This window comes from Bombina bombina, chromosome 5, assembly GCF_027579735.1.
Source record: "Bombina bombina isolate aBomBom1 chromosome 5, aBomBom1.pri, whole genome shotgun sequence".
Taxonomy (NCBI): Eukaryota; Metazoa; Chordata; class Amphibia; order Anura; family Bombinatoridae; genus Bombina; species Bombina bombina.
In genome coordinates this window covers 758,945,250-758,959,406 of record NC_069503.1, presented here as the reverse complement: position 1 = coordinate 758,959,406, position 14,157 = coordinate 758,945,250, and the positions used below count along the sequence as shown (strand labels likewise).

At 36.5% G+C, this 14,157-nt stretch overlaps 1 protein-coding gene across 2 annotated transcripts in view; it reads left to right on the top strand.

The window, feature by feature from the left end:
• The first annotated feature begins 3,426 nt into the window (after nt 1–3,426).
• The window catches only part of ATP9B (ATPase phospholipid transporting 9B (putative)), a 1,400,042-nt gene continuing 1,389,311 nt past the window's right edge, over nt 3,427–14,157 (top strand). For both annotated transcript variants that reach the window (XM_053714846.1, XM_053714845.1), the window contains exon 1: nt 3,427–3,541. In XM_053714846.1, the coding sequence (XP_053570821.1) occupies nt 3,468–3,541 (74 nt within the window). In that variant the 5' untranslated portion in view covers nt 3,427–3,467. The remainder of the gene's footprint in view (nt 3,542–14,157) is intronic.

Sequence of the window (14,157 nt, the reverse complement as noted above, 5' to 3'; positions counted from 1 at the left end):
CAAGATAAATATACACTGTATATGTCTACTGTAGACTACAGCTCCTATCACAAGATAAATATACACTGTATATGTCTACTGTAGACTACAGCTCCTACTAAGAAGATAAATATAAACTGTGTGTGTCTACTGTAGACTACAGCTCCTACTAACAAGATAAATATACACTGTGTGTGTCTACTGTAGACTACAGCTCCTACTAACAAGATAAATATACACTGTGTGTGTCTACTGTAGACTACAGCTCCTACTAACAAGATAAATACACACTGTATAGGTCTACTGTAGACTACAGCTCCTACTAACAAGATAAATATACACTGTGTGTCTACTGTAGACTACAGCTCCTATCACAAGATAAATATATACTGTGTGTGTCTACTGTAGACTACAGCTCTTACTAACAAGATAAATATACACTGTATATTTCTAATGTAGACTACAGCTATCACAAGATAAATATACACTGTATATGTCTACTGTAGACTACAGCTCCTACTAACAAGATAAATGTACACTGTGTGTGTCTACTGTAGACTACAGCTCCCACTAACAAGCTAAATATACACTGTATATGTCTACTGTAGACTACAGCTCCTATCACAAGATACATATACACTGTGTGTGTCTACTGTGGGCTACAGCTCCTACCACAAGATAAATATACACTGTATAGGTCTACTGTAGACTACAGGTCCTACTAACAAGATAAATATACACTGTATATGTCTACTGTAGACTAAAACTCCTACTAACAAGATAAATATACACTGTGTGTCTACTGTAGACTACAGCTCCTACTAACAAGATAAATATACACTGTATATGTCTACTGTAGACTACAGCTCCTACTAACAAGATAAATATACACTGTATATGTCTACTGTAGACTACAGCTTCTACTAACAAGATAAATATACACTGTATATGTCTACTGTAGACTACAGCTTCTACTAACAAGATAAATATACACTGTATATGTCTACTGTAGACTACAGCTTCTATCACAAGATAAATATACACTGTGTGTGTCTACTGTACACTACAGCTCCCATCACAAGATAAATATATACTGTGTGTGTCTACTGTAGACTACAGCTCTTACTAACAAGATACATATACACTGTATATGTCTACTGTAGACTACAGCTCCTATCACAAGATAAATATACACTGTGTGTGTCTACTGTAGACTACATCTCCTACTAACAAGATAAATATATACTGTATAGGTCTACTGTAGACTACAGCTCCTATCACAAGATACATATACACTGTATATGTCTACTGTAGACTTCAGCTCCTATCACAAGATACATATACACTGTATATGTCTACTGTAGACTAGAGCTCCTACTAACAAGGTAAATTTACACTGTGTGTGTCTACTGTAGACTACAGCTCCTATTAACAGGATAAATATATACTGTATAGGTCTACTGTAGACTACAGCTCCTATCACAATATACATATACACTGTATATGTCTACTGTAGACTACAGCTTCTACTAACAAGATAAATTTACACTGTATATATGTCTACTGTAGACTACAGCTCCTACTAACAAGATAAATATACACTGTATATGTCTACTGTAGACTAGAGCTCCTACTAACAAGGTAAATTTACACTGTGTGTGTCTACTGTAGACTACCGCTCCTACTAACAAGGTAAATTTACACTGTATATGTCTACTGTAGACTACAGCTCCTATTAACAAGGTAAATTTACACTGTGTGTGTCTTCTGTGGACTACAGCTTCTACCATGCACTACTACTTGGGTAAATGTCAATTCCAGTTTTTAGTATAACCAGAGTACTAACTCTGTTCAAGTGGCCCCCATGGGGGTAAACAAACCTGGATGGTGGCCTCCGGATACAATGAGCTTGATAACCCTGTTTTAGAACATCTCTCTCCCATTCCCAGAGTGAGTGTGATTTCTTCTGCTGGCTCTTGTTTCCATAGCTTTGCTCTAGCCATTACTGTAGTATACATGTTCAGTATAGGTGGCAGAAGCAAATAGCAAAATCACATTTCAAATATAAAAATAAAGGTACATTAACTATTTGTAAACAATTTGATGCACATCAATGGTTAAAAATTGATTATTGGGAACACATTTAAAGTTGAAAATATTACAAAACACTGTTCTATAACTTCTCTGCTGAGTCCAGTTATAAATTAGCTGCTAGTCACACAATGTTAAAAGTGCTATGAAACTCAAAACGTTTTCTATTGTGATGGAGACAGCGCATACAATTTAAAAACAAACATCCAATTTACTTCTATTATCAAATTTGCCACATTCCCATGGTACTTTTTGCAGAGGCGATACCCAAGTACACATCTGGAGCACTACATGAAATTAGTGCTGCCATCTATGGCTCATGCAAATAGATAACATCTTTGCAAAACTACTGCCATAATGTGCTCTAAAAATGGTCTGGCTCCGAAGCGTACGTCCCTGCTTTTCAACAAAAGATATCAAGAGAATGAAAAATAGATAATATAAGTAAAATTAGAAATTAGTTTAAAACTGCATGCTCTATCTAAATCATGAAAGAACAAATTGTGGGGTTTCTATCCCTTTAATGTCCCTAAATCGCTTTAATAATCATATTCAATTATTAGCTATCGGCATAAATACAATTTTTGATCCTCACAACATATAAAATGGTTTCAGCTCAAATACTTTAAGTACAGTACATGGCTTTAAAAGTGAGAGATCATTGTATTGTAAAGATCACAAATTTGGCTTAAAAGTGACATTATTTAGTGCAAGTTCCTATATCTTGGTTTTTAGTCCCAAAGTCATAAAACATTTGAAAAGTATGAGGAAAAATAATCAATAGATCCCAGAATATAAATATTGTATAAAAGCTCCAGATTATCAATTTTTACTGGCACATGATACAGTGATGAAGTAAATTTACTAATGGACAATATAAAAAAATCGTTTCTGGCTTTCATGAATAAACGCCTAAAATAGATTTCTCACAATGCAAAACTGCCCATTTATGACACACAATTTGAACGTTTTACCTATTTACGCATGAAACTGACATATACAAATTTTCAAAAGCCCTCTCCAGTTACATCAGTCCTTAGACTCCTTACACAATCAACCACTATACTAAATTCTACACAAAGAATAGAAAGGCGCATATTTTTTTTGTAAAACTGCTTTATGAAACAACGTGTGTAGAGAGCTTTTAGAAGCCCACGTAACGCCTCATGTATCGGTAAGTTTTTCCAACGCTCTCAGCTTGTACCGAACGGACCTCAGTCACGCGACACGCCCAGCACCGCCCCATAATACACACACCCACTCATGCTACGTCCCCACGTGCATCCTGCAACATTCCGGCAGGTCAGCTGATCGTGACGTCACATCGCCCTCCGGAGCGTCTTCCGCGATCATAGCTGATGGTTCGCCGGTGACGTCACCCCGTTCAGAGGCGAAAGATGGCGGATAGTATCCCATTGCAACCGTTCCAGAAAAGAGGGGCCTATTACACCTCAGAAAGGAGCAAGAGGAGGTGAGAGTGGGAGGAGAGTTGTGACAGGCACCTGCTACATAGGGACACACCTCCTACCCCCACAGCATCTGGTCCTCATGTGTGTTATACACATAACTTAGGCAACTCATGTGGGCCTGTAGGAAGTATTCATTTATTTGATAAGTTATGTGCACCATGTAATTATATTGAGATGCAATATGACAGATTTTCATTTTAGTTTTCTTTGAGAAAGGGATTATAAACATTATCACCAAGTCCAGTGGAAGGCATCTTAACTATTAGGACAGTCAACTATAAGCCAAAGAGAAAGATCATTCGTAAAATGTATAACCCTGCAGACCATAAACAATATGTACAAGAAGTAAAATCTTAAAGGATATAAAAGTGGAAAAAGAAACATGATATAAAGGAATACAGTTAATTTTAACTTATCTTCTGCTTCAATCAGTTGTATGCTTAGCTTGTGATACTGCTAGAGACATGGTTAGTTCCATAGAGTTAGTTCCATCTAGTACTCTGGATATGGCTTTAGACTTGATTCTTTAGGCAGTGAATGAGTGATGCTGTGGATATGTGTAGATGCAAATTATAGATGTTTAGTTTGCAATAAAGCTGAGTTCTGGTATGCTTTTGCAATGAAGCAATGTTGTCGCTGTACTCTGGTTTAACAACATAGCAAAAGCAGAGTAGGCATACTGTGGCTTCGCTACAAAGCAGAGTAGGTGTTATAATGTGGTTTTACTATGAAGCAGGGTAGGTGCTTTAATATGGCTTTACAATAAATCAGAGTATGTAATGTACTTTTACTTTGCTATGAAGCGGGGTTGGTACTTTCCTGTGGCTTGGCAGTGAAGCATGACTGGTGCTGTACAGTGGCTTAGTAATTTAAACCGTTTAGGTACTCTACTTTGGCTTTTCAATAAGCATTTCTGGTGCTGTATTGTGGTTTAGAACAGCCAAGTAATTCAATGATCAAACATTATTAGTTAGGCAAAACAATAAAAAGAGATAGTCTAAGTCATGATCATGTGGGTAGGCAATCAAGTAGGCATAAAGCAATACAACAGAAAAGTCACAACAAGCAAGGTCAGGAATTCAGATAAAGTAGCACACTTCAACATAGTCAGCAAAGTGGAACTACAAACAGGCACCAGAAGAATGGACCATCATCTTTATAATAATGAGGTGTACAAAGACAGTCTCAGTTGTAAAATGAAATTATCACTATTTCTTGATATATTGGCTTAAAGGGCCATGATACCCAAATGTTTAAACACTTGAAAGTGATGCAGTATAGCTGTAAAAAGCTGACTAGAAAATATCACCTGAACATCTCTATGTAAAAAAAGAAAGATATTTTACCTCAAAATTCCTCAGTAGCCACATCCCATTGTAAATGACGTCTAAGCAGCAACTCAGTAATTTTGTCCCGGGACAGCTAAGGGATTGAGCCTTGTGCATGCTCATGTTATTTCCCTATTCTGTTTAAGGAAGTTTACTATGAAATCTCATGAGAGTTAAGTGAAATCTCATGAGATCACAGTAAAAGAGTTCATGACCTCAACACTGTTGATGCTGATTGGCTGCAGTTCATTTCTTCATTTTTTTTTTAAATTTTTTTTTTTACTTGCAGCTGGGCAGCAGCTGGGCAGCAGCTGAAGTATAACTTTTTACACAGAACTTACTCTGCTGAGCTGAGGATATTGTAAGGTAAAATATCTTCCTTTTTTACATAGAGATGCTCAGGTGATATTTTCCTGTCAGCTTTTTACAGTTATACTGCATCAGTTTCAAGTGATTTAGCATATGAGTATTATGTCCCTTTAAATAAAATCCTAAATATATTACATTGGTGGTGCTGCTATCTATTTCTTGGAATCTAGTTGTAAAATGAACTTCAAAATTACTTCAACTGACACCCTGCTCACCTTCTGGTGTTTAATTCACTCTACTGTGTATTTCCTTTGAGAATTTGGGAAGCTGGTTGCTTATCAGTGTTCCGTTCAAACTTAAAAAGAGAGCATGTCACTTTAAAACTAGCAACCCTGCATTTCTGTGTGTTTAACCCCTGCAAAGAGTTTAAACACAAAGTTAAAGTATTGCTTGGGAGCTGCAGAGCACTGCTGGTCACCAAATCAACAATGGTAGTCACACAGCTGAGTCATGAGACTACCTCTGCTGATTGTGTTAGCAGCTGCTGCTGCATCTGCTTGGGACCAGCAGTTCTTTGCTTCTCTCAAGCAATACTTTAAAGGGACAGTCAACACCAGAATTTTTGTTGTTTAAAAAGAAAGATAATCCCTTTATTACCCATTCCCCAGTTTTGCACAACCAACAGTTATATTAATATACTTTTTACCTCTGTAATTATCTTGTATCTAAGCTTCTGCTGACTGCCCCTTATTTCAGTTCTTTTGACAGACATGCAGTTTAGCCAATCAGTGCTCAGTCCTAGGTCACTTTACGTGCATGAGCTCAATGTTATCTATATGAAACATGTGAACTAATGCCCTCTAGTGCTCAAAATGTATTCAGATTAGAGGCAGTCTTCAAGGTCTAAGAAATTAGCATATGAACCTCCTAGTTTTAGCTTTCAACTAAGAATACCAAGAGAAGCAAAATTGGTTATAAAAGTAAATTGGGAAGTTGTTTAAAATTGCATGCCCTATTTAAATCATGAAAGTTTTTTTTGGACTTGACTGTCCCTTTAATTATGTGTTTAGCCTCTTTGGAGGGGTTAAACACAGCTTTTCGGGGCTGTTAGTGCTTAAATTACATATTAGAACATGCAATGTTTCCACTATAATGGCACTTTAAAGTTGAAAATGTGTTGATTTAAGTTCACACTTAATTTAAATTCAAAATCCTGTGCTCCATAGTTTTTATTACATCATACATGATGTCATAAATATCACTGATTTTATGGCATGATATTGTATCTCCCCAAATGCAAATGACATTTACAATTATTGGTGCATACTCTTTTAATGTCATCTTTAAAAGGAAACTGAACCCAATTTTTTTCTTTTGTGATTCAGGTAGAGCATGCAATTTTAAGCAACTTTCTAATTTACTCCTATTATCAAATTTTATTCATTCTCTTGGTATCTTTATTTGAAAAGCAAGAATGTAAGTTTAGATGCCGGCCCATTTTTGGTGAACAACCTGGGTTTTTGTTGCGGATTGGTGGATATATTCACCCACCAATAAAAAGTGCTGTCCAGGGTCTGAAACAAAAATTGTCTGGCTCCTTAGCTTAGATGCCTTCTTTTTCAAATAAAGATAGCAAGAGAACGAAGAAAAATTGATAATAGGAGTAAATTATAAAGTTGCTTAAAATTGCATTCACGAAAGAAAAAAATGGGTTCAATGTGCCTTTAAAGGGACATAATACTCATATGCTAAATCACTTGAAACTGATGCAGTATAACTGTAAAAAGCTGACAGGAAAATATCACCTGAGCATCTCTATGTAAAAAAGGAAGATATTTTACCTCACAATTTCCTCAGCTCAGCAGAGTAAATTCTTTGTAAAAAAGTTATACTCAGCTGCAGCCCAGCTGCAGGTAAAAAAAAATAAAAAATTAAGAAATGAACAGCAGCCAATCAGCATCAGCAGTGCTGAGGTCATGAATTCTTTTACTGTGATATCATGAGATTTAACTTAACTCTCATGAGATTTCATTGTAAACTTCCTTACACTGAATAGGGAAATAACATGAGAGTGCACAAGGCTCATCCCTTCGGCTGTCCTGGGACAGGCATACTGATTTGTTGCTTAGAAATCCTTTACAATGGGATGTGGCTACTGAGGAATTTTTGAGGTAAAATATCTTTCTTTTTTACATAGAGATGTTCAGGTGATGTTTTCTAGTCGGCTTTTTACAGCTATACTGCATCACTTTCAAGTGTTTAAACATTTGGGTATTATGGCCCTTTAAGGATATCACTCAATGGTTTAAATATTTCTTCAATTAGCTGATAGATGACTAATTATTTTATCTTTGTGCATGGTTTCTTGCTGACAGTCTTTCTTTTTATTTAATTTTACTGTAACAGTGTTGGCAGGTATTTGTAAACTTGTTTGTTGAACTTTATTTTCATTTAGAAAAAAATTGTACTTTTATTTACCATCACCCCTTGTGTTTCAAGTATCTGTAGGTTTGTTTACATATTTGTAGATAGCTTGTTTGTTGACACATTGCTCTTGCTCCTAAAATGAAGTAAAAGAGTAATCTGACAGATATCTGTACAACTGCTGTGGCTCCGTACAAATAGCTCTGATTTACTGTTTATGGAGTTTACCTAGCAATCAGATCCCATGTATGTGCATTGGGTACGCACATGTGGTGTCAATGAAATGAAAAAGAGAAAACTAAAGCAGTCTTCCCTACTTATAGTAGCTTGTGACCACCTTTATATTCAACTCTAGGAATTTAGTGGCAAAAATGCTAAAAGCAAAGTTCAAGTTTTCACCCAAACATTAAAACAAGGAAATTCCTAAGTAGGTTCACTCAGTGAGAACTTTGAATTTAAAGGGACAGTACACTGCAAAATAGTTTTTATATTATATTTTCAATGACTTGTTATACCAGCTACAGAGTATAAAATATAGGAGAAATTGCAATTTCAGGTTTATTTGTGTATATGAAGTAGCTGGTTTTGTGCTTTTAAACCACAGCCTATAACAATGGTTTGAGCTTCAGGTAATATCATATCTCACTGTGTTATCACTTTGTGTACACAGACTTGCTTCCTTATCTTATATTTGTCTGGAAAACTAAAGCTCAATGCATAGAGAACAATGGAAACTTATCATTTTATTACTTATCTATCCTGCACCTCACTAAGGCGTGATCCGATATACGGCGCAGGTTTCGGCGCAAGCGTGGAAAACTGCGCCACCCGTAGTTTCACCTCGCACAGCGAGCTATAACATATATGGCGCCGACAGTTGATAAAGTGCCGTAAGTCGGACAAACTAGCGATGTTCAAAAATAAGCGTAAGTACAAATTTCTGGAGTTGCCAGTGACTTACGGCACTTTAGAAACTGCCACCGCCTAAAAAAAAACAAACTAAAGTCTTAAATCTGCCGTTACTGTCTAACACGCCTCCCAAAAATAGCCCGACACGTATACCCCTCTATCCGCAATCCCCCCTCTCACTCCTAACAATAAATGTATTAACCCCTAAACCACCGCTCCCGGACCCCACCGCCTCCTATATTATATGTATTACCCCCTAATCTGACCCCCCTACACCGCCGCCACCTATATTATATGTAGTACCCCCTAATCTAATCCCCCTACAACGCCGCAACCTATATTAACCCCTAATCTGAGCCCCCTACCCCGCTGCCACCTATATTAACTATATTAACCCCTAATCTGAGCCCCCTACACCGCCGCCACCTATTTTAAATATATTAACCCCTAAACCTAAGTCTAACCCTAACACCCCCTAACTTAATTATTATTGAAATAAATCTAAATAATATTAATATTAACTAAATTATTCCTATTTAAAACTAAATACTTACCTATAAAATAAACCCTAAGATAGCTACAATATAATTAATAATTACATTGTAGCTATTTTAGGGTTTATATTTATTTTACAGGTAACTTTGTATTTATTTTAACTAGGTACAATAGCTATTAATTAGTTAATAACTATTTAATAGCTACCTAGTTAAAATAATTATCAAATTACCTGTAAAATAAATCCTAACCTAAGTTACCATTACACCTAACTCTACACTATCAATAAATTAATTAAATAAACTAAAATGATCTAAACTAAAATACAATTAAATACACTAAACTATATTACAAAAACAAATACTAAATTACAAAAAATAAAAAAAGATTACAAGAATGTTAAGCTAATTACACCTAATCTAAGCTCCCTATTAAAATAAAATAGCCCCACAAAATAATAAAAATTCCCTACCCTAAACTAAATTACAAAAGTAATCAGCTCTATTACCAGCCCTTAAAAGGGCCTTTTGCTTGTAAAAAAAAAAGAACAACCCCCCCCATTACAACCCACCACCCACACACCCCTACTCTAAAACCCACCGATCCCCCCTTAAAAAAACCTAAGTCTAACCCCCAAGTGCTCCTTAGCTGTCCTGAAGACCGGCGAAGAAGGTCCTGTTCCAGGCGGTGAAGTCTATTCTGCCTGTTGTTCAGCAAGGTCACTTCATGTCCACGATAGACTTACAGGACGCTTACCTTCACAATCCGATTCATCCAGATCACTATCGTTTTCTGAGATTCTCTTTTCTAAACAAGCATTACCAATTTGTCACTCTTCTGTTTGGCCTTGCAACAGCACCAAGCATATTCTTAATAGTTTTAGGTGCCCTTCTATCTGTAATCAGAGAGCAGGATATTGCAGTGTTTTCTTATTTGGACAATATCTTGGTACTAGCTCAATACATTTCCAGATAGATTTAGTGTCCATGACTCTATCCCTAACAGAAAAGAGACGTTTGAGATTGGTTTCATCTTGTCTAAACCTTCAGTCTCTTATCATTTGCTTCAGTTCTATGTGCATGGAAGTTTTAGGTCTCATGATTGCAGCATCGGACCCGATCCTTTTTTCTTGTTTTCATATGAGACCTCTACAGTTTTGCATGTGGCACCAATGGTGCAGGGATTATATTCAGTCATTACAACTGATATACTTATATTCCAACTCTCTGACTTGGTGGTTATACCTTCACCTTATTGTTTAAGGGGCCTCCTTTGTTTGTCCTACCTGGACTGTGATCACAACAGATGCACGTTTCTTAGGTTGGGGAGCTGTTTGGGGGTCTCTGACAGCACAAGGAGTTTGGAATCCTCGAGAGGCGAGGTTAGCAATCTATGTCTTAGAACTCCGTGCTATGAGAGCTCTTCAGGCTTGGCCTCTATTAAAGAGAGAATCGTATATTCGGTTTCAAACAGACAATGTCACAACAGTGGCATATGTCAACCATCAAGGGGGGACTCGCAGTCCCCTAGCAATAAAATAAATATCTCTAATACTTTCTTGGGCGGAATCCAATTCTTGTTTAATCACTGCGAGTCATACCAGGTGTAGACAATTTGGAAGCGGATTATCTCAGCCGTCAGATTCTACATCCAGAGAGTAGTCTCCCCATCCAGATGTATTCTATCCGATTGTGCAGATGTTGGGTTCTCCAGACATGGATCTGATGGCCTCTCGTCTAAACAAGAAACTTCCCAGATACCTCTCCAGGTCCAGGAATCCTCAGGCGGAAATGATGAATGCTCTAGCAGTTCCATGGTTTTACCAACCTGCTTACATTTTTTTCACCTCTGGGAGTGATCTCATAGATCATAATAGAACAATCTTATGTGTTTCTGATAGCACCAGCATGGCCTCACAGGTTCTGGTATGCGGACCTTGTCCAAATGTCCAGTTGTCAGCCTTTGTCACTTCCTATAAGACCAGACCTTCTGTCTCAAGGCCCATTTTTCCATCAGGATCTCAAATCTCTAAATTTGAAGGCTTGAAAATTGAACGCTTAGTTCTTAGTCATAGACGTTTCTCTGGCTCAGTAATTAACACTATGATACAGGCTCTTAAGTCTGTTTCAAGTAAGATTTATCATAGAGTTTGGAAAACCTATATTTCTTGGTGTTCCACTCATGATTATTCTTGGCATTCATTTAGAATTTCTGGGATTTTACAGTTTCTTCAGGATGGTTTGTCTGCAGGTTTGTCTTCAAAAACTTTGAAAGGACAAATCTCTGCTCTTTCTGTCTTATTTCATAGAAAGATTGCTAAACTTCCTGATATTCACTGTTTTGTTCAAGCTTTGATTCGTATCTAGCCTGTTATTTTATCAATTTCTCCTCCTTGGAGTCTCAATTTGGTTTTAAAGATTTTGCAGGCTCCATCTTTTGAGCTTATTTATGCATTCTTTCAATATTAAACTACTTTCTTGGAAAGCTTTTTATTTCTTTTGGCTATCTCTTTTGCTAGAAAAGTTTCTGAATTGTCTGCTCTCTCTTGCGAGTCTCCTTATCTGATTTTCTATCAAGATAAAGCTGTTTTGCGGCCTTCGTTTAAATTTTTTGCCAAAGGTTGTGAATTTTAACAACATCAATACGGAAATTATTGTTACTTCCTTGCATCCTAATCCTAAGAATACTCTTGAAAGGTCTTTACATTCTTTAGATGTGGTAAGAGCTTTAAAATATGATATTGAGGCTACTAAAGATTTCAGAAAGACTTCTAGTCTATTTGTTACTTTTTCTGGTTCCAGAAAAGGTCAGAGAGTATCTGCCATTTCCTTGTCATCTTGGTTGATTGATTTACAAAGCCTATTTGGAGGCGGGGCAGTCGGCGTCTCAGTTTATTACAGTTCATTCTACTAGATTAGATGCCACATCTTGGGCTTTTAAGAATGAAGCTTCAGTTGATCAAATTTGCAAAGCAGCAACTTGGTCTTCTTTGCATATATTTACAAAATTTTACCATTTTGTTGTATTGCTTCTTTGGAAGCAGCCTTTGGTAGACAGGTTCTTCAGGCAGCTGTCTCAGTTTGATTCTAGTGCCTATGATTTTTTTTTTTTTTTTAATTTTTAAGAAAACGTGACTCGTGGACTTCCACATCTTGGGTATTATATCCCATATGTCACTAGCTCATGGACTCTTGCCACTTACGTGAAAGAAAACATAATTTATGTTAGAACTTACCTGATAAATTAATTTCTTTTATAGTGGCAAGAGTCCATAAGACCCACCTAATATTTTTTGTGGTTATGATTTTTTTTATATATAAAGAACTTTATCCTGTTCCCTTTTTTTTTTTTTTTTTTTTTTTTTTTTATGTTTTTTACACCTCACTAATTTGGCTATACATTAAACTGAGATATGAGTGAATTGGGAGGTGTATTTATAGGCATTTGAGGTTTGGGAAACTTTGCCCCCTTCTGGTAGAAATGTATATCCCATACGTCGCTAGCTCATAGACTCTTGCCACTAAGAAATTAATTTATCAGGTAAGTTCTTACATAAATTATGTTTTTTATGTTTTGTAAGCGCACTTGAGAATATGTGATCGGGTTTGCGACCAAGTAGGGTGTTAGGTTTTTCCACTTTTTTTGCTCTATTGACTTCTATGGAGGAATAGGTTATTACACGGGATATTGTAAGTTCAGCTTTTTACAAGAGTCCGGCTAGCGCACAAGCAAAAACAATTTACTTTCAACTTGTAATACGAGCGCTACCCAACACGTGCAAAAAGCTTACTTTTAGCGGAGTTAACACTCGACTTGTAATCTGACACTATGTATTTACAATTTTGGGAAATATTACAATTGGTGGTTTCCTGGAGATTTTTTTTAAGCATACCATCTTCTCAGTGAAATAATGCTTTATGAAATGCAATTACATTACTTTATAATGCAGGGGATCCACTTGCATGTGGACAGGTTGGAATTTCATAAATGTTTTGCTTGTGTTCAAGTGTCATACTTAGTGTGACTGAGCCTTATTTATGGATATAATATAATATAATATAATATGGAGTTCTGATTATATTTTTGCCAAGGAGGATGCCAACTATATGATGACAACAGCATGCAGTGGCTGAAAGGAAGGGCCCTGAACTGCCTAAACAATAATTTAAGTGTTAAGTGGTGGATTGGTGACTTCCGGAAAGGTCTCATTAGTCTCAAAGTCTGTAGAAAGATGTGAATAATCAGTAGTAAGGTCAAAATGTCCTAAAAAGGAACAGATAATGAACACACACAAACTTAAACACAAACTTGCACATACACCCAAGGAGCACCCACAGAGACAGCCTCAGAAAACACACAAAGACATACACACTCACAGAAAGACACCCACAGAAAACACACAAAGACATACATACATACATACATACACACACTCACAGAGACATCCACAAAAAATGCACAAAGACTGACACACAAACCCTCACAGAGAGATCCACAAAAAAAATACATACACACTCATAGAGACACCAAGAAAAGCACAAAGACATAAACACAGACACCAACAGAAACACTCACAGGAGGTACAATTTCTGCACATTGCCATCCCCTAAATCAACAGTGTGTGACATGCATGATAAAAAAAATAGCAGAGATTAAGAGATCACTTTTAAAAGAATCATATTTGTAAATGTGCAAACCAAAATACTTCTGTGAATTCAAAATTGGACATTATTGATCTGTCAGAATGGGTAGATGAAGAAAAGTACTTTTTAAAGGTTGACATATGTTTGGGGTTTTTTCCCCCCATTTTCCCCAACCAAGAGCACCACTTCAAATCTGTCAGCTGTACTTATGGATTTTGAAAATGTTGTACTCTATATGGTCTTGGTGGAACCATAAGCTGTAGTACTCAGTCTCATACCATTAGATCTGGTTAAATGCAGGATTTAGGCTTGTTTGTATGTATTTCAAAATTAAGTCAGCTGTAGTGTAAACTGAACAGTGTTAAGTTAACCTGTCTTTTTTTCAAACACTGAGCAATCTTAGCATGAGAGTATAACATTTTATGCAGATGTAAAAATCTTAGATAAAATGTCTCCTGGCATCTGGAAAGTCCTTGCATAAAGTGACAGTAAACTGGAATATATATATAT